A 21,492-nucleotide genomic window follows, 5' to 3' on the forward strand; every position below is an offset into this window, starting at 1 on the left:
TAACGAATGAATTAAGACCTTTGTTTCTCTGAAGAAGAACAGGAGTAGGAAGGTGAATTAGCTGGCATGTTGCCTCGTTACATGACATTTCAAACCTAAAGGAGGTACATCAGAAGTAGACTAACATATACTTTGCTGTATTTTTATGCTCTGTTAACTCTGAGTACAGAATTTAAATGCATAGTTGAGGTCCATTAAAAAAGTTGTTCATTAGCTTTCCAGAAACATATAATTTAAACATTTAACCCTTTGTCCAAATCAGTTGATTTCTTCTAAAAGAAAAAAAAGAGTAGATTTTCTTTTGAAATTTATACTGGACTTAAAAGTTAGGCTTATAGTCTTATTCAAGGACAGAGATTTGACTTCTGGATCTATTGTATATCAAGAAGATGAAGAGGAGTTGTCCTAATATGTTGCTAGAAATGACAAAATTGGAATGACATGATATTTTGATTTCTGCAGAGGACTTTAGAGCACCTTGCTGAAAATCTTGTTCTTCATCTGATCAGAGTTCCTGTCATGTGAAATAAGAAAAGTCTATTAATATGTTTAAAAATGTCTGTTAAACAATTCTTTTCTGTATAAATATCTTCCAAAGAATTTAATGTAATTAAATGTCTTTTTGTCTTACAGTTCTGATCTGCTTTCTTAAGTGAGCTGCACTGTGTGGCTGGAGTGAGCGTTCAATAATGAGTGGTGCAGCGTTGGGCCTTGAGATAGTATTTGTCTTTTTTCTGGCCTTATTCCTACTTCATCGATATGGAGACTTCAAGAAACAACATAGGCTGGTGATCGTAGCAACATTATTGGCTTGGTATCTCTGCTTTCTTATTGTATTTATACTGCCTCTGGATGTCAGTACGGTAAGAAACTTGCGAGATTTTCTGCTTAGTTGCGTAAAATGTGTATGGTATTTTTTTTAAATCATAATTTCAAAAGGCAATATCTTAAACAGCAAATAAATTTTCCAAATAGTATCTTATTAAACTAAACACTTGTTACCTTTTTGCATGACAGTGTCTGTGTTTACAATTAATTCTACTTTTTGTTGATCTCATCAGATAACATCTATTTCAAGTGTTTTAAAATGTCATTATTTGTTTATAACAATTTCTTTATTTAGGCAACATAAAAACACTTTCAGTTTTTTACTTACTTGTCCTGCAGATTGCATGTTGTTTTGAGGGTTTATTAGTATAATTGCTCCCAAATGTAAACCTGGAGTACAGGAAATGTCTTTAAAAATGGGACTTACTGTTTTAAAATATATGTTATACTTTTTTTGGTCACTGATGTAAAATTAATTGTCTTTTAGACTATTTATAATCGGTGCAAACTTGCTGTCAACTCCAGCCCTGCAGAAGGTAATGGCTCTTACGTTACTCTTGCTCCAAGGTATGAGCTATATGTTTTTTTCATTAGACTGTTTTCAAATAAGTATTTTATGATTTTCTTTTTTAAAATGATAGGAGTGTACTGTGTTTTTAAGACCAATGAGCAAGTGTTATCTGTGTGATATGACATTTGAAGATTGTAAGTGTACAGGAAGGTGAGGGAAGAGGTGAAGAAAAGTGCATCTGCGTCTATTGGTAGTAATTATACAGTAGATCTAACTGATTACCTAAATACTTCTCTTTTTTCAAATTTCTTGCTAGATTTCTTGTATTTTGTTGTTAAAGAGAGAGAACTAAGCTTTTTGAGCAATCTTGGTTATCTATGAGGAGAGACCTTGGTGAATGCTTATCTTTCCTTCACAATCTTAAAGACTTTAGACCTGATAATCTAATTTTATACCTTATGAATGAAATAAGTAGGCTTGTCTTATATGTGAGTAGCATATTTAATTGCCTATTATAATTGCATATATATAGTAATTGGAGTTATCTGAAATTTACTGTATTCTACCAAAGTAATGATAGCCTGCTCGCTGTCTTCTGGCAGGAAGGAAGTAATCCCTAAAACATGGTGAATGTAGGCGAATGTGGGCTCTTTCCGTGGCTGCTCATGCTTTAGCCTCCATTGTCTATTTCCACGTCTTGTAGATGTGTGCAGTGTAGTTATCTGTAAGATGATTAGAGCATTTGTCAGTTGATACGTCCATGCAAATTGCATATTGCCAGTTTTGTTGCCCCAAAGGGGAGGCTATGTGGATGTTGTATATCCATGGAAGAACAATAAAATGCCAGACTTAGTGACACAACATTGTACCCTTTATTTAAGACCACCAAGTGTACTTTAATTAAACATGGTTAAGTAAACACACAATTTGAAAACTATTCAATAACCTTTCGATTTACTTGTAGTTTCAGAACATGCTGATGGATGTTATACTATAGTATATGACTTGAGTATATCAAATAGAAATATCAACTTAAGTAGTAATTGAGCAGATACTGTGTTGGTGCAACTCAGATCTTAAAACTTTGAAACCTTTAGTCACACTACTTGTCATTCTATGGTCATTTGATAGTTTTGAAAATATTTAGGCTGTGTACATAAAAACTCACAACTCAGGCGTAACTAGTTTGACCCTGGAAAACACCAATTATTTCTCAATAGATAATCCTATTAAATTGACTGTATTGCCCCTTGACTCACCATTGCTTCATTACCCAGACAGGTGTGGGAAAAAAAAACTAAGTGTGTAGTGTGGATGGGCACTTTGTCTTTTGCTCTTTTTTTGCTAAAAAGGCTCTCATGGCTTTTCTGGTCTTCTGAAGCAAATACTACCTATGAGAAAAGTATTGGCTCAACAAATCAAAGTTTATATAAGCCTGACTAAATCCAGCTGCATGACAGAAGAAACAGCTAATACAGTTTTTTTTAACCACTAAATGTTCTAGGTAGTAGAGCTAGGTGATGGAGTCCCCAGATAGTTTTTAAAAACCTGCTGCACTAACTAAAGTTGAATGGTCTTCTGTCTCCAGAAATGTTTTTTTCTTTTCATGAAGAAAGTACTTCCTGCCCAAAAAGAAAAATTGTAACCTTAAATTGCTTAATTGCTTATTTCTCTTTAGTCTTTGAGCTACTATGTTTTTCTCTCAGAAAGCTGTCTTGTCCACATATGTTATTTGCAGTGAGGAGACTGATAAATATTTTTAAGTGGTGATTCAGTTTATTTTCTTCTGAAATGGTTGATGGTTGACTACATACTCAAATAGTAGTGTATTACTTCTATGCTATTTTCAAAGACCTTTCTAGATAGGGTAATTTATAGAAAATGTTTTTATACTCTTAGCCCTACAACTAACAATAAGCTTCTTTACATTGTTACAGCAAGCAAAAATGTTTCAAACCATGGAGTTACATTCCTAATGGAATTATGCCAATTTTCTGGCGTGTTGTATATTGGACGTCACAGTTTTTAACGTGGTAAGTAAGGCAAAGGAATGTGACAAAGAGTATGATATAGGTATAATTTCTAAGTGCAACATCTTAACAGTCATAGCATACTCTTTAAGAACATATGTCACTATTCCACAGAGCTATCTAATCATACATTATTTGTTAGCAGTGAAATTTCTCTGATAATTACTGTACGAAATGGAGCATACTTTTTTTTTTTTGCTACTTTTCAGGTGGCAGCCATTTACTCTTGGTTCACTTTTATAGTTGAAACTGAGCAATTTACACATAGAGGTGTTTATGGATAGATTGTCTGAAAAAAATGGGGTTTAGGCAGCCGGACACCAAAGTAATTCCATGAATAAGTTGGATAATTTTTGAGTAATATTGTAAATTATTTGGTTTTATTGGATATACTATATAAAGCTATAGATATAGCTACAGCAAACAGATTGCCTGTGCTTTTGGGTTAGATTGATGTGTGGTTTCTGATCAACCTATCGTCAAATAATTATTTTTGTAGCTCAGTCAAAAATATCAGGGTTAGTAGTGAGTTCTTGATTAACACAGATTTTTCATAGTCAAGCTGACTGTATTGTTTTTATCTGCAGCTTATTTAAGGTTTGCTATCAGACCAGTACATCTAGAATAAAAACATACAACTGGCTAATTTGTTAGAAGCTTGGGAGTCTTTAGCTGAAACACTCCTGTCTCGGTATCCTGCCACTGCTAAACTACTTTGTTGTTGTTGTTCGCGGCTGATGTGGTTTGATTTTGTTTGCTTTCCTCCTAGGATTCTGCTACCTTTCATGCAGTCATATGCTAGATCAGGAGGCTTCTCCATTACTGGAAAGATTAAAACTGCATTGATTGAGAATGCAATCTATTATGGCACTTACTTGCTGATTTTTGGAGCATTTTTAATATATGTGGCTGTAAACCCAAACTTCAGTTTACAATGGTAAGAATAATGTTGTAAGCACTTGCATGAGTTCTTATGAAATTGTCACGGGTAATCTCTTCTGTAGATGAAATGGGTCTTTCTTAAAAAACAATTCTAGTTCATCTGATTTTCGCTAGGCAGTTGGAAAGTTTTGTTAACTTTTTTTATGGAAAGGGATTTTTTGACTATTTATAGAAATGTGTCTTTTGGTTTTCTGATTTTGATGTGTACAGCAGAGGAATCCTCTTATATTTGTGGTGGGTTTTTTTTTCTCCCTGCAAATGCATTTGCAAAGTTAGTGCAGAAGTTTTCTCAGTATTTTCAGAATAACATCTTTCAAAAAGTCTGTGTCAGTATTTCCTGTGTAGCTCTTCTGTCTACTGTAGATTCTGTTTAAAGGCAATAAGGTGAGTTAAAATAATTGGTATTTATAACATTGCTAATGGTCTTGCATACTAGATACAGTAGTAAACGCTGTCATGTAAACACTGTTAAGTTGCTTTCAGCTTCCACTTCTGAATACAAATCCTGGGTTCTGAGGCTGTTTCTTATAGTGACTGCCATTATGGTGTTTTGACCTCGCTTTCAGTAAGTTTGCTAAGTTCATGTTGTTTCCTAAAGGAACGTACTCCTTTGAGAACAAACGTTTTTGTCTTCCCTCCAGAGAGGGCAGGAACATGGGAGATACAGAAAAATCGTGGTACCTCTAAATATGGCCAAGTAGCAGACTGGCCCTAGGCAAGAATTACAGATGATACTAAGTCTGTTCCTGTAAACTTGAAAGCCATATTGGTGCATAGATACTTCAAGGTTGCTTTCTTGCGGGTGGGGTAGGAGGATGTTATTTGTTTGTTTGTTTGTTTTTCTTTTTTGTTTTTGCTATTTTTTTTTTCCTTAGGAACCAACTTCAGACTATTGGGATAGCTGCTGCAAACACATGGGGTCTCTTTCTTCTTGTGTTGCTTTTGGGTTATGGTTTGGTGGAAATTCCCCGTTCTCACTGGAATGGGGCCAAGAGGGGTTATCTACTCATGAAGACCTATTTCAAAGCTGCCAAACTGATGACTGAAAAAGCGGATGCAGAGGAGAATTTAGAGGATATTATGGAGGTAAATAACTAGCTTTTGCTATGAAATAAGTGAAGGCTGCTGTTAATCATCTCTTAATTTCCTGGTGTTAGGCACTTGTGGCAAGAAAACGTAGGTAGCATGAAGTTACTGTGAAATATCAGTAAATTAAGAAAATCATCATAGTGTGCCACTTGATGACACTTGATCCTGTGTAAAAATCATAAGAGAAGTCAGTCCCTGATGTGAAGAACTTGGCAACTTGATAGCCATTATTTGTTGGTTTTATTCTTTTATTGACCCTTTTGGAGTAATATTGATCACTAATGAATAACATTCCAGAGTGAACTTGAAAATATGGTGTACAGATGTTTCACTAGTGTTCATGCAAATTGTGTATGTCTGCTTTTATGCTCTGCTCTCAGTATGTTTCTGGAATCATGAGAAGAGTTTCCGAGTTGGATTTGCAGGACCATGCTATGTGCCTTTTGAGAAGAGAATATATAAATAATTGGTTTTTTCAAAGAGTTTCTTTTGAGACTATATTTATTATTATTTGTGAGTGAGCAATAGGCTCTAATGTAGTTCAAGAATAGAACGGATATACAACCCACTGAATAGCTATTCCATGTTCTACTGCTCTGATACCATGGCTTGGAAGTAATACTTCTTAAGAGTTGTAGGGTAGGGGGGTAACTTCTTCTGTGATACATCCACATAAAATAATAGTAGAATCTTCATTCTTCAGTAATAGCATTTTGAAGAAAGTGCTAAAAACATCTAAGTGGGACATAACTACAAAACTTACTAGATGATGAGCAACAGAAACTTTGTTTATCAGGATAGCACTTAGAATAGAACAGAATAGAATAGAATATTCCAGTTGGAAGGGACCTACAACGATCATCTAGTCCAACTGCCTGACCGCTTCAGGGCTGACCAAAAGTTAAAGCAAATTATTAAGAGCATTGTCCAAATGCCTGGAGAGGGAGGTGCTGATCTCTTCTCCCTGGTATCTGTTGATAGGACACATGGGAATGGTTCAAAGCTGCCCCAGGGGAGGTTTAGACTGGACATTGGGAAGCATTTCTTTATGGAGAGGGTGGTCAAACACTGGAACAGGCTTCCTAGAGAGGTGGTTGATCCCCCAAGCCTGTCAGTGTTTCAGAGGCATTTGGACAATGCCATTAACAACATGCTTTAGCTTTTGGTCAGCCCTGAATTGGTCAGGCAGTTGGACTAGATGATCGTTTAGGTCCCTTCTGACTGAAAATACTCTATTCTGTTCTATTCTGTTCCCTTAAACACAGCATACCTTGTGCCTTGAAGGTTCTTCCATGGTTTAGAAACCCAAAGTTTTGGTGGAGGCGCCAGTTCTGGAGCCAGGTATTGATATCCTGGGCTCATCTGTTTCTTCCAAAGTCTCCCCCCATTACTGGGAGGATTGAGGAAAACACTACCCGTGCTCCTGGAGTTTTTTAGCATTCTTCCCAGGGCTCTGAAATCTCTTTTAATCGACCTCAGACTTTTTGTTGTAACATCATTAGTACCCATGTGAAAGAGCAGGAATGGATAGTAGTCTGAAGGGTGTACTAAGCTTTTCAGTCTTGTGTTGATGTCCCTAATTTGGGCCCCAGGGAGGCAGCAAACTTCCCTGAAAAGAGGGTCTTGTACTAGACTGCTGTCTGATACTAGATTGTCCTTTAAGTCAGGTAGGGTGACTGACAGATTCTGAGGTTATGTCATACACAACATAAAATGTATTCTATTGTTAATGCATGATGAAACCCTGTTTCAAGGTTTGGCACTTCACTGTTGGGTTGGGGGGTTTTTCTCAGTTTTTTTTCTTTCAGTCTAAAAACAATTGCACTATACCTTAGAAATCTTGTCCAATATTTTATTTTCAGCCTTCATAGGAACACTGAAATGTATGAAAATATTTAAAAATTCTTAAGAATGCCAGTGCCGACTCTGAGAACTTCATTGTAGATATTATGAATTGCTGCTGTGTCAGATAAATCACAAAATTTTAGCTCTCACCCACTTCAATGTAGGCTTTTGTTTTCTTTCTTTATCAGAGATTCTGAAAACACAAGAAACGGTAGTACTGGAGGATACTTCCCAATTTTTTATTTTTTTATTTTTTTCCAGTCCAGTGCTCGACTTGACAGGGCTGAATATGTTAGGATTGACGCTTACAGACATTCTTGCAGGATTTTGTTTGTTTATTTTTCATAATCCCACTACATAATGAAAAAAATCTTTGCCATAGACTAACCAGATCTCTTGTGATCATTCCCTTAGGAGATTCAGAGGGAATCCAGAATTACTGACAGTCATCTGTTAGAACAACCTTTTATGTGTCAAAGGACTGTCTATATCCGTTTAGCCTCCCTTGTCACACTGAACAAATACAATTCTTCTGTCTGCCTAGTCCTATTTGACAAGTTTTCTAAGCCTTTACAATTATTTCTGTCCTGCAGACTCTAGAACTTAAGTCTGTTTTTTTAAAGTGCTGTTTGTAACAACAAAAAAGCATCAAAAGGTTATCTCTGGGTTGCCAATAGGATGATGTGGCGGGTTGACCCTGGACAGATGCCAGGTGCCCACCAAAGCCGCTCTATCACTCCCCCTCCTCAGCTGGACAGGGGAGAAAATAAAACGAAAGGCTCGTGGGCTGAGATAAGGACAGGGAGATCACTTCACCAATTACCGTCACGGGCAAAACAGACTCGACTTGGAGAAAAATTAGTTTAATTTATTACTAGTCAAATCAGAGCAGGATAATGAGAAATAAAACCAAATCTTAAAACACCTTCCCCCCACCCCTCCCTTCTACCCACCCTCCCTTCTTCCCAGGCTTAACTTTACTCCTGATTTTCTCTACCTCCTTCCCCCAAGCGGCGCAGGGGGACGGGGAATGGGGGTTTGGGTCAGTTCATCACACGGTGTTTCTGCTGCTCGTTCCTCCTCAGGGGGAGGAGGACTCACACTCTTCCCCTGCTCCAGTGTGGGGTCCCTCCCACGGGAGACAGTCCTTCACGAACTTCTCCAACGTGAGTCCTTCCCATGGGCTACAGTTCTTCACGAACTGCTCCAGCGTGGGTCCCTTCCACGGGGTGCAGTCCTTCAGGAACAGACTGCTCCAGTGTGGGTCCCCGCGGGGTCACAAGCCCTGCCAGCAAACCTGCTCCAGCATGGGCTCCTCTCTCCATGGGTCCACAGGTCCTGCCAGGAGCCTGCTCCAGTGGGGGCTTCCCACGGGGTCACAGCATCCTTCGGGCATCCGCCTGCTCCGGCGTGGGGTCCTCCACAGGCTGCAGGTGGATATCTGCTCCACCGTGGACCTCCGTGGGCTGCAGGGGGACAGCCTGCCTCACCATGGTCTTCACCACGGGCTGCAGGGGAATCTCTCTGCTCCGGCGCCTGGAGCACCTCCTCCCCCTCCTTCTTCACTGACCTTGGTGTCTGCGGAGTTGTTTCTCTCACATCTTCTCACTCCTCTCTCTCTGGCTGCAACTGCAACTCCCCTGTAACTTCTTTTGCCTTTCTTAAATATATTATCACAGAGGCGCTACCACTGTTGCTGATGTGCTCGGCCTTGGCCAGCAGCGGGTCCGTCTTGGAACCCGCTGGCATTTATCGGACACAGGGGAAGCTTCTAGCAGCTTCTCACAGAAGCCGCCCCTATAGCCCCCCCTCGCTACCAAAACCTTGCCACGCAAACGCAATACAGATGAAGAATAAAATCTAGTTCTCACTAAGCCTGATAAACTGCTAGAGCCAGTTCTGACACAATTTATCTAGCTGTTAGGTAGCATCTTTTCATTACTGATAAATGCCAAATGGTCTCAGAAGTGAGCTATGTGGAGATAAATGCGAGGAAGATACAAAACAAAGCAGTGTAAAATGATATTCATCAAGCTGCTTAATAAAAGTGAGACTAAAACAGGTATGACAGAAACTCCTCCTCTTTACCTACAACTAAAACAAGAAAGTATTTTCCATTTCAACACTCACGCATAGAAACCAGTCCTCCACACATTCACAGAGTAATGGTTGCACACTGACCTTGTAGGGTTTTTTCTAAAATACATATGTGTCCTTTATAAATACTCCTTCAATTATCTTTTATTAGATGTATAGTAAAGCTGTGGCTTTTAGGAAGTTCTATTGTTTTTAAGCTCTGATGGTTATCTTTTCCATTGGGAGGGCTGGAACTCTTATCTGACCCTGTAAAATTTTTTAATCTATTCAACATAATGAAACAACTCTGTATTTTTTTTCCTCAACAGGAAGTCCGTAAAGTAAGTGAGAGTATCAAGTATAACCACCCTTTGAGAAAATGTGTTGATACAATACTGAAAAAGGTAACAAATCGCTCATCTTCAGCCATAGTTGGGAGGGGGTGCTTCCTGCACCTACTGAGTACTTGTACGTTATTTTCTTTTCCCCTTAATGTAAAATCTCTAATTGGCGTCTTGTGAGTTTCTGACCAGACTTTGAGTTGAAATTCTTTGTGGAGTGCTTTCTTATGATGTAGATAACTATCTGCTGTATTTTGACATACGTAGTATTTTGGAAACAGAAAAATCTACGCTTGGACTGAGCTTTTCAGTTGCATGAAATGCCCCAAACATTTACAAATAATTAACAAAGAGCACTTCCTACTTCTTCATCTTGCAGTTAATTTTCCCATTTCCTTCCAGTGTCCCACTGAGTACCAGGAAAGAATGGGTAGGAACATGGACGATTATGAAGATTTTGATGAAAGACAGAACAGTTATCCAAGTGAAAAAAGTTTGGTCAAACTTCACAAGCAGGTATATTAATAAATGAGAGAATGCCTCATTTATGCTAATGTAATGAGAATAAATGCTAGTCAAACAAAGATTTTCAATGCACTTTACCTGAATTGCTGAGTATAGTGGGTTTTGGGATTGCTACTTAACAGAAACTTTCCTCAGTGAAAGAAAACGTAGAAGTTTAATATCCTAAGTGAAGTCCAGATCAAAATTCTGGATGTGTAAAAAGTGTTCTTGTTGTGTTGTATCTTGACAGTGTTTTAACTGTCTGTGAGTAAGCCTTGTAATGATTGATTGACAGTGCATTCTAAAAAAGAAATTGTAGTAAAAGCTTGGTATTCACTAAGATGCAAAAATAAGGTGGTATGTTGGAAAAAGTAGGCTGTTATTGCTACACGTAGATTGTGATGAAAGAACTGCAAAACTCAGGAATCATGTATGTAGTCCTTTTATGATTTATATATTTAGAGAATTAACTGCCTGCTTTTGTGAGTATACAGAATTAATCTTTGCAGTTCTGTAATGTAGACATTTTTAAGGGATTTTGCAAGGCTTTTCTCTTGTTTCTTGAAACAAGTATGTTGTAACCATAATTTCTTGGAATTTATTGTAGGTAATCTATTCAGTACAGAGACATCGTCGTACACAGGTTCAGTGGCAAATTCTTTTAGAACAAGCGTTTTACCTAGAAGATGTGGCAAAAAATGAAACCAGTGCAACTCGACAGTTTGTTCATACCTTTCATTCCCAGGAACCAGAGAATAAAATTATTCAGTATTTCTACACACCAACTGTTGGTAAGTGCTGTCATGTGGATTTTGAATATGTAAAGGACTAACAGGTACCGTTTTGTAAGAAGAACTGATTGTTTTATGCAAAAAGTTCAGTTACAGTAGAGGGAAGCAAATGTGCATCTTAATGCTTTTATGTAATGGAATAGCCATCAGGTATTGATTTATGCTCTTCACCATAAGCTTAAATTTTTTTATAAATTTAATTGCAGTTACATGTTGTAATAGCAATAGCAGACTTTGAAGCCTTAGAAGAAGAAAGAAAAATTGCACCTTTAAATTATTGGGTCATGGCCACCTTCTACATTAGTGCGATATTATTGAGGTGGCACCGCTCTTCCAGTAAAACAAAGAGGAAAGGACTCTTTGTCTGTCATGTACCAAACATCAGGAGATGTGGCTGCTTGTGCATCCTTTCAGAAAGTGTCTTCTCCTAATCATATTTTAACTTCTAATTTGTTGTGCATTAGCAGTGAGTTATTTCCAGGGTAGGACAATATAATGTTACAGCCTAAGCTTATTTCTGAGAGAGTGACAGGTGAACAAACAAAAAGTGGATCACCCATAGTATCTGGGCCAAAAGAGAAGAGTTCTGTTCTACACCCCCTACACCCCCCAATCCATTTGCAAAATTTGCCTCCCAAATGTCAGCCTGTTCTCCCCAGTTGTGCATATGATTCCTTAGGGCTGAGCCAGATCTCTACGCATTGGAGAAGCCCTGAAATTGTGTGACCCTGCAGATGCCAGCCTTGATTTTAAGGGCATGCGTGCAAGAAGTTCATAACAGTTTTTTGTGAGGGAGTTCCATTTCTGGTTGTGTAATTTTCATTAACCCATTCCGGATGTGTGTGTGTGTTTGTTTTTTCCAGAGTGGTACTGGGAATGTCTTCTACGACCATGGTTTTACAGAGTGCTTGCAGTTGTTCTGGCCACGTTCTCTGTAATTGTTGTGTGGTCAGAGTGCACATTTTTCAGCACAAACCCAGTTTTATCACTGTTTGCAGTTTTCATACAGCTGGCAGAAAAGACATATAATTATATATACATAGAGGTAAGTTTGAGATAATCACTCAACAAAGATCTTTTCAGACAAATTGTTATTACAACAATAGTAGACCAGATTGATTTAAAAATAAGTCTCTAAATAATCTGTCAATTTTCAGAAGATCTGTAAAATATATAATACCAAACTTCATTTCTGTGGAGGGAGTCTTTGCCACTTCTTACAACTCTCCAATATGGGGTGAAGGTGTGACCCAGTTGAGCTGAATATCATGTGCAAAGTAATTTGTGAAACATTAGCTTGGAGCTTAGGTGTTTAGACTTTGTGTCTGATCAGCCATGTGTGTGACCTCTCTTTCCTAAATAAGAATTTGCTGCTGACAGAAATCCAGTCACAGGTGTGGTTAGCATATGTGTCCACAAATTTATCAGTAAAGGAACTGAGCTGAAACATTCAAGTATACCAACAAAATAGGTTGAATTGAAAACACTTGTTTTTATTACTGTTTGTGGGAAGAAATGTCAAATCAGTCATAGTAATTATTGAGGCAATTACAGCAATTTCATTTACATAACAAGAAGAAGTAAAATAAATATTCCTGGGGTCAATTGTGTTAGCTTATATGAAGTGCAGAATATTACAAGTATCATTCTCAATTTAAATTAGTAAAAAAACCCTCCTGAAACTCTTCTCAGAGCTGGTGTTATTGTCCCATCTGAAAATGAAAAATTAGACTGCAGTCAACCTGTTGCATGCACAGACTATGTGCTGAATGCATTAAAACCTTTAGTAGAGTTCTACATTCAAACAACTTTGTTTTTTCCCCCAGATGGCCTGTTTTCTTACCATCTTTTTCCTAAGTATCTGTGTTTATTCTACTGTCTTCAGGATCCGTGTATTTAACTATTATTACTTAGCTTCACATCATCAGACAGATGCGTACAGTCTCCTTTTCAGTGGCATGTGAGTATGTGGCATACATTTTGCAGATTTCCCGTCAAATACTCAATTGAAAACGTCCATGAAACTTTCATTTATATTCTTTCATTTATAATCATATGGGTATAAATCCTAACAAGCTGTGTATCATTATTCTATGATACATCCAGTTATGATTTCTTAATCTTAATTTTTTAGTGTAAGAAATTGTTTAAATGCTGTTGCCTCTTGCATTTGTGCAGGTTGTTTTGCCGTCTTACTCCACCATTATGCTTGAACTTCTTGGGCTTGACCCATATGGATGCAACAATCTCTCACAAAAACACTCAGCCAACTGCTTATACGTCTGTAAGTACAGAAAATGTGGGTTTGAGCCTTCTATATGGTCTGCAGAATAGGCGAAATATTTTTAAATACTTCTTATAGTAAGATTCAGATATTCAAATCTTTTCACTAGTATTAAACAGGGTAGAAATACTTATAGACCAGGAGTTTGGTAATGATTGCTAGGAGTCATCAATAGCTCAATTTTTCTGTTTTGGTCTCTTTATCCTGAGAAAGAAAAGTATGCTGAAGAGTTCAGGCTGTTCTTCACTTCCTAATAGCTTTAGCTTCCACTGGCTTTAGTGTATGGGACTTCTTTATAGATTGGGAACAAACCTAACTTGCCTCTGAAAACCAGTGAGTTTGGTTTTACTGAACAACCAATTTTTGTAGGACGGCAAGTTACATCTCCCATCTTTGTTGTTAGCAAGTAGATTCTTAGTGTTGTCCAGAGACTCCTTTCACAGGAGATGAAAAGATCCACCAGATTTGATCTGGTTCTGGATTAAGTGAGACAACAAGATCTAGCATCTTAGCAACCTCAAAGTGGATACACTGTTAGAGGCAGCCTTTATATCTGGCTATTCTGGGTCAACTGTCTGAATCAGATCTGTGATGATAATACCTATGTTTCAGTAACTGTAAAGGATTGTGTGTTTGTGTGTTGTGGACTGAAAACAGTGAGATGGCACAATATTTATGGATATATGTAGAATATATCTGATTAGAGCTTGTTCTTGTGGGGTTTTTTTTCCAGATAATGGGATCCATGAGAGTGCTGTCCTTCATTGCAGATGGATTCTATATATATTACCCAATGCTTGTTGTCATTCTCTGTATTGCCACATACTTTAGGTAAGTGATTTGCAAGACAGATCCTGCATGTTTCTATACATAATAATGTTAGTTTCAGCAATCAGGAAGAGATTCACTTCTCCTTTTCCAGCAGTTGAGTTGTGACGTATTAATAAAAGCGCAAAAACTAAACCAATAAATTGCTATTTATATATGTGAAGCATGTACATTTTAAGAATATCGATTGTATTAACTCATAACTGAGTTGTCGGGTTTTTTCCCCATTAAGCTTCATTCCTAGATTTTGAGGTTCAAACTTTGGAGCCCACAAACGTTTCGATTCTGCTTTTGAGATTAAAATTACCATGAGGAAGCTATGTTTTCAGCAAGGTTTTCTAATAGAAGCATTAGCAGAAACTTTAGTTAATGAACTTTCTAGCAGACTCATAACAAATTTCTGTTCCATTACCAGACTTCAGTTTGAAAGCATAGTGGTTTAAATCATTTGATCTTGTTTCCCTAAGCTACAGTTTGTTGGAGGCTGGAAGAGTAATTGCAGAAAATACTATTATGTGCTTGCTTTATCCTTATATTTCAAAATGTCTGCTTTTGACCACTGTAGGGAGTGAGATACTTTCGGTCTGACCTTGCTCAGCTATATTTATGTTCACTTCTTCAATTTTGCATTACCATTCAGTCAGAAGCAATGTGTATGTTTTGAGTCATGTAGAATGTAGTTAAATGCCTTGAAGGTCCATTAGTACCCTATGTGCATCCATAGATAGTAAGACAACAAGGATCCAGTCCTAGGTTTTCCCTGCTGACCTTTAGGTTAGGTGACGAAAGTGGTGGTGGAGGCAAAAAAACCCAAACAGGAAAGCCAATGACAAGAAGATAGTTTGTGTGACTTCTTGTCCGTGATGATCCTGGGTCTTGAATGCCATAGTGAAAAGGAAGAAAAGAAACTAAAGGAGAGTAAGTTGCTTTGCATGAACTTTAATGCCGTCTAATAATTCAGATACATGCAAAACTGAATGTTTAATTAAAATCTGTCAAGGAAAGCTATCTCCCTTGTTTAATCCAGCAGTCTTAAAGTTCAGATAGTATAGGAAAAAAACTTTTCAGCGTAAGTATACAATGAAGCCAACTTTGAACATGATATTGATGCTCCAGTTTGGAGAGAGGAGAACAATAACAAAAACAGCAGTTGTGTTCAAGTTGAAAAGGTGAAAGTGGTTTCATGCTGTCTAGTTCCAGGACTAGTTTAAAAAAGATGGAACAAGCTTACTATCTGACTGCTGCCAAATGGGTATCCAAAATGGCAGCCAGCATCCCTACAGCTTAAGAGTATGCCACACATTTCTCCTGAGTGAAACCTGAGATGAAGGTGGCTTTGCCATGTTATTACTGTTTCAGAAACATAGAAATCATAATAGGCAGAATTTTTATAGTAATTGTCTTCTGGCAAAGAAGAGTCGATGAGATATCATAGGTATAAATTCTGTTATATCTGAGAACATTTCAAGCAATTGTCTTATCTTAAATCATTTGCACTACTCTTAAACAGTTTTATCTATTTGAATAGGATTATTCCATCACTTTCAATTGGATTTAGGAACATGTCACTGTTCTAAATTTTCTGATTTCTCAGCTAGTATAATAATCTGTCTTTTCTTCTATATTGCTTTTTTACTTGAATTGTCCATAAATTTCTGAATAATTTGTTTTACATTTTGCATTGTAATACATCTAAACCATTGTAAATCAACAAAGGAAATTGCTTCTCCTTCTGCTTTTACCAGTTTAGGAACTCGTTGTTTGAATCTTTTGGGATTCCAGCAGTTCATGGGGGATAGCGAAATGACCTCTGATTTGATTGATGAAGGAAAAGAGCTAATCAGGAGAGGTAAGTTAGGCCCTTTATCCTAGTCTTCCCACAAAATACAATATGTTGTCGCATTAAACTTGTCTGAAATGTTGCACAAGCAAAAAAAAGCATGTAGCTTCTCAGTATTTTGAAAACTGTAGAGGCAGCCTGCTGCACAAAATGCAATAGACTTGCAGCATTGTGGTTGCTGTATAAACAGTGCTGGACTTCATTGACATCTTAAGTGAAGTATCAGTTTTACTCATCCAGGATCTGAATTTTAGATACTTCTAAATATTTTACAGTTCATTTAAGTGGTGCTCCTCTGAAGTCATTACTGATCTGATAATACCTGAGCAGGTGCTTGTGTAATTTGTCATAAAGGATAGTTAGCACTTAAATTGTCTTTATCATCAATTAACTCATTTTAGTCTTTGTGTAAGTCTGTTGATTGAGCTGCCCAAATTCTGTCATTTCCTTTATGATTTTTTGCTGCATCAACTAACTATGTTTTATCACAGAAAGCATTTTGTTCTGTAGAGCTGTAATTATCTGCTGTTTTGGAGAGCTTTTTCATCTTTTTTAATGTTAATTTTTGTTGAAAGTGTTTCTTGAAAGTTCTTAAAAGCTGTTGTGGTTCTTGAGTAAATGTCCAGAAATTAAAATCTCTGGATACAATGTTATATTATGGAATACTTTTATTCTCCTTTCATAGTTTATGAAAAACAAAACTTACATTTGCTTGCAGTAGTAGTATTTCTTTTTTTTGGAGAAAGAGGAATGTCTCTCATTCCGTTAAAGAAGAGGTTACTATTTCTTTGGTGCTATGATGTTACACTTCCAGCTTAATAGCAGATAAAGACACAAACTATGTGGGTCACACTTTGGGCCTTACAGAACTTCAGCAAGGTTTTGATTCAGTGATGCTGAAGTTTCTGCTTAATCTCATACTTTTTCCAACTATTTCTAAGAGGTTTTTTTTTTGCTTTGCCAGCTGGTATCCAAATGTTATGCCACGACGCAAGATATCATCATGATGAATTCATTTTAATGGGCAACTCCATAATGATAGACAAGCAGCTTTGTCCTTTGTTTTTATTTAATTGTATGAGCCATCTATTTCAATAAGATTCTTTGCTAGTTAACTTTAGATTTTCATTGTTTGTTTAAAAAAAAATTGGCAATGATTTTTCTTGTGTGGAGCTCAGACAATTTTTGTTTTTATTTATAGAGAAAAGAAAGCGACAAAGGCAGGAAGAAGGTGAAAACAGAAGAAGGGTATGAGATTATTTTAGCTAATTATAATATTAATATACTACAATATCTGATAAGATTTGCCATTGCTATTTAATTCAGCATGATCTATTTCATAAAAACAAGAGTCCCCAATAATTGATGGAATCAGTTTAATCTTGCAGAATAGTCTTGGCTGGGGGGGGGGGGCGGGGCGGAAATAATTTTAAAGGATAAGAGGGTGATTGTTGTCACACTACTTGGATGCTTTTGTTACTGAATGTGCTGTGAGAACAGTATATGCCAATAGGTGTAACAAGCATTAGAGTCCTGATTTCTAGGGTTCAGAATAATCTGAAATGGCTTATTATCAGTCTCTTATGTTGATACTGCTCTGCTTGAAATAACTGCAGTTGCAGTGTCATCATATTCACTGCAATGGGGACTGTATGCTCCTCCCAAACTTGCCCGTTGGTTTGTGTGCTCATTGGAAAATAAGTGGCACAGACCCAGATCTTTTTTTTTTTCTTTTTTTCAGAGGAGGGAATTACATTTAAGACAATAAATACTGTTACTGCTGAATAACAAACAGAATGTTTGATTCAAATCAAACTTTCACTTTGAGTGCATACTGAATTGAAAGATTTGTGAAGGCAGTCAATCCGAATAAAAAATAATTCAGGCAACTTCATTTTAAGGAGCTTCAGTTAACTGTACCTTCAGTTTTTCATTAATTTATAACATTTGGAATTTAGTATAGAAAGTCACAATCAAAGAGGTAAATTGAAAGGATGCATGCAGAAAATGAACTGACCAAAGGAAGGGAAAAATATCTGCAGAAAGGCAAGATAATACTTGGGACTAAAACCTCTTGGCTCTTCAAGCTCAAGAATACTTTAATTCTGGATGACAGCCAATACTGCATAGACCTTTCTTCTGATCATCTCCCCCCCCATCTCATAATTTTAGAACTTGAACTTATTGTGAAACAAAATAGTAGCAAATGCATGATGCATTTAGTATACACTGAAATGATCTGACATGAAGCAACAATTTTAGTTCAACAGCAAACTCAGTTTCAGATGTTACCTGTTTTTTGAGTTTGCGTTAAATACTGTAGCACATTCATTCTTGAAACTTTTGGGGCTTTTGAGAGTGTTATCTCTTACTGGATCGTGATTAAATGTTTGATCCTTCTGCAGCTTAGAACATACGGCATAAATTAGCACAGTAAGTTTGAGTATACCAGTTCCTACCAGTCCATAATCTGGGATCTAGATATGAATCTGAAACATATTAAAGTTATTGGATTAATTGGAAAAGTTTCTGTTGAGACATGAAGTTGTCTCCTAATAAAAACATGAGACACCTTCTTCTTTTAGTATGATGTATAATAAAATGTTAAATGTTTACATACTAAAACATGATGGAATGGAAACACAACAAAACAGCAAGCTTAGTAAACATGGCCTATCCAAATGGGGTTTTGTGCTATCTGCATCTGGTTATATCTGCATCTGGTTATTTTTCCATTCTACCACTAGATGGAAGTAGAAATCAAAAAAAGCAACGTTCCCACCGTAACTTAGAGCAGTTGAGTGAACTTCGAGTGTAGATTTAATACGTAGTTTGTTTTCTGCAAGTATTTTTTCTAAAGAACAGTTATGGTAACTGGTTTAGTGAAGGGACATATCTTGAGTTTAAAACAAAACAAAAATTCTTCCTGTATCAAGATACTGAACAGGAACATTTTCAAAGTATTACTTTCGTAGTCTGGTGTGATTGTCCAATTAGCTCTAAATTGTGGATCTGGAATATTTCTTGATCCTACATATGCTTTTGTTGTGTTGCTTTTTCCTCACAGCTTATGTTTTCTTTTTTTGTCTTTTTTCCAGGAATGGAAGGAGCGCTATGGAAATAGAGATGATTCCACTAGAAACAGAGTTGTCCACACAGACCAAAAAGAATCCAGCTTCTCAGAGACCAATACCAATAGACGTAAGCTTTGTGGGTTTTGGGGGGAGTTTGTTTTGTTTTATGTTTTTAATATCTTGTCTGCACAACACTGGCTGTGTGAGTAGCTTCAAATATATTCCTTTTTGTCTTAGATGATGTGTTGATATATTCCCTTTTGTGGCACAGTGCCATCTTGCCCATTAAAGACACCTGAAGAGTGCTGTGTTTCTTCCCGTCTTCAACACTTCAACTAGTTGAGGTTGGAGATTCTGGCTAGTCTCAATTACTTGGTCTTCTTATGGGACATATAATGATTGCAATTAGAGTAGCAGTTGTCAACAAAGACTAAAGAGACTTTATTTAGGATATGTCTTGAAGTTGGGAGTTTTAAATCTTAAAATTTACCTCTTCTAGTTGCAAATGAACTCTCTCAGACTGGAATAATGGAATAATCAGATAGATGACCAACAAATGTAAAGCCAGTAACATATCATACGAGTGTATATGTGTTCATTTAATAATGTCTGTTAGCAAAAAACTTTTTTGTGGGTGCTCTTAACTTCCAAAAAGTTTATTTGTCACAGTGTTAATGTTTTTTATGTATTTTATATGCTCTTGTAAGCTAACAACGAGTAAGAAATGAAACTGAAAAAAAGAAAAAGGGGGAGGAGGAGGAAAGCTTTGAACATGCTTTTGAGACAACTCTGGTAGATTTTTCCCTCGTCTTTACAAAGCTGGAAACCCAGATTTTCAGTGGTAGACTAACTGAATTATATGTAATTATATTTTAATGTTAACCGTATGAATATGTAGCATTCCAACACCAAAACAAGCCATAGGTACTGGCCTAGTGAAGGTGGCAGAGTGAACTGCAAAACAACTATTTCATTAATTCATGAGATAGCCTCTTTAAAAACAAACAAAACCAAACCAAAAAGCCTCCAGCTAGCTTAGTTGAAGTGGGAAGTTGGGAAGATAAATGGATGATTGATTGATTTAAAAGTAAAGTTTGCATATAACTTCTCATTTTCTTTGATTCTTTGCAAAGTAGATCTCATCCTACTTAGGGGCAAAAGAAGGTTGTAGTTACATTGCTATGGAGATACAAAAACGAAATACTATGAATTTGAGCATGTAGCCAGATTTGGTTTAATATTGAATCTACTCTAAATCATCGCACTTACACTTTGGATGAGATAGTAGCAAATTATTTTTCTGGTCTTTTAAGTTTGATGTCTCCACACACTCCAAGGTGTTCATAGAGCAAATGAGTTTCTTTCCTTCCTTTTACCTGTTCAGCACTATCAAAGTATACCCGATCAAATGGTAGGACTGAAAGAGATAGAATAGAACTCCTCCAGGATGCAGAACCTTTGGATTTTAATGCAGACTCAATTAATGATGACCCTCTTGAATCGGACTCGGGAAGGTGAGGAATCTTCTGTGTTATTTACAATTAAAAGATACTAATGTCTTCTGACCTATGACAGCTGTATCAGATGGTTTCATAACAATAGTTTTGTAAACAAAATTTGTCATCTCACCTAGCTCTTTTCCTGTCTTCCTTCTCACCCGTGATATGGGAATTGTTTTAACATGAGTTGAAACCTGAAGGTTTTTCAGTTTTTTAGAAATGTCTGAGTAAGATTTAAGATGAATATAATTTTGTATATTCACGTAATCTGAAAAATACTGCATATAAAAAAAGAAAACTGGAGAATGACCTGCATATGTACAGTATAAGGCTTTCTCTGATTTCCTACAAGACTTTAGAAAGGTCAATTGATTTCCCTGTATAAAAACCATCATAAAGGGCTGCAGGAAAGAAAACTGAGTGTTACAGGACCAGTAGTTGCAGGAATACACCTCGGGGTCAGATCTTGGAACTACTGGAGTAAATTAAAATCTGAACTTACTGAACAAAAAGTCCCAGACTGCACAGTGTAGCTCTGTCTATAATAGAGAATTCTGTGATTCTGTGGGTGTGACTGCAACACCAAATTTCCTTAGTCGTGAAATAGAGTATCTTATATAACTGCTAAGCTCTGCTCTTATTTAAGAAACAAGTAATACATTTTATGGGTGCTTTTTTTATCTAGGTAGTTATGATGTAGAACCATTTAATGATAAATAATTTTAAATTCCCTTATAAAAAGTTATTTTTCAGCTAAAACTAGCATACTCAATCCAATAGAAAATCATAAATGGTTGCAGTTGACTTATATCTATAATGTCAATAAATAAATGCCAGTTCAGAAACATGCAAAGAATACTGTTAAATGACACTGCCAGGTTTTACAGATTGATTCAGCAATGTTAGTTTGTATCAATAACTAACTTGTCTAGTCTGATGTCACCACATTTCAAAAGTTGGTTCTTTTTAAGCACAAGAGTTTAAAGAGGAGCTAGTCTAGCAGTTCTGTC

At 36.7% G+C, this 21,492-nt stretch overlaps 1 protein-coding gene across 1 annotated transcript in view; it reads left to right on the forward strand.

Annotated features, from left to right (window-relative positions):
• The window catches only part of LMBRD2 (LMBR1 domain containing 2), a 34,772-nt gene that overhangs the window by 6,686 nt on the left and 6,594 nt on the right, over window positions 1–21,492 (forward strand). The window contains exons 2-17 of the mRNA XM_050912842.1: window positions 634–863; window positions 1,316–1,395; window positions 3,277–3,372; window positions 4,139–4,306; window positions 5,187–5,397; window positions 9,651–9,725; window positions 10,065–10,178; window positions 10,774–10,957; window positions 11,821–12,002; window positions 12,784–12,917; window positions 13,136–13,241; window positions 13,975–14,072; window positions 15,815–15,918; window positions 17,111–17,157; window positions 19,008–19,110; window positions 20,368–20,497. Coding sequence (XP_050768799.1) covers window positions 690–863; window positions 1,316–1,395; window positions 3,277–3,372; window positions 4,139–4,306; window positions 5,187–5,397; window positions 9,651–9,725; window positions 10,065–10,178; window positions 10,774–10,957; window positions 11,821–12,002; window positions 12,784–12,917; window positions 13,136–13,241; window positions 13,975–14,072; window positions 15,815–15,918; window positions 17,111–17,157; window positions 19,008–19,110; window positions 20,368–20,497 — 2,006 coding nt within the window. The 5' untranslated portion in view covers window positions 634–689. The remainder of the gene's footprint in view (window positions 1–633; window positions 864–1,315; window positions 1,396–3,276; window positions 3,373–4,138; window positions 4,307–5,186; window positions 5,398–9,650; window positions 9,726–10,064; window positions 10,179–10,773; window positions 10,958–11,820; window positions 12,003–12,783; window positions 12,918–13,135; window positions 13,242–13,974; window positions 14,073–15,814; window positions 15,919–17,110; window positions 17,158–19,007; window positions 19,111–20,367; window positions 20,498–21,492) is intronic.

The sequence above is a fragment of the Gymnogyps californianus genome, chromosome Z, assembly GCF_018139145.2.
Source record: "Gymnogyps californianus isolate 813 chromosome Z, ASM1813914v2, whole genome shotgun sequence".
NCBI classification, from domain to species: domain Eukaryota; kingdom Metazoa; phylum Chordata; class Aves; order Accipitriformes; family Cathartidae; genus Gymnogyps; species Gymnogyps californianus.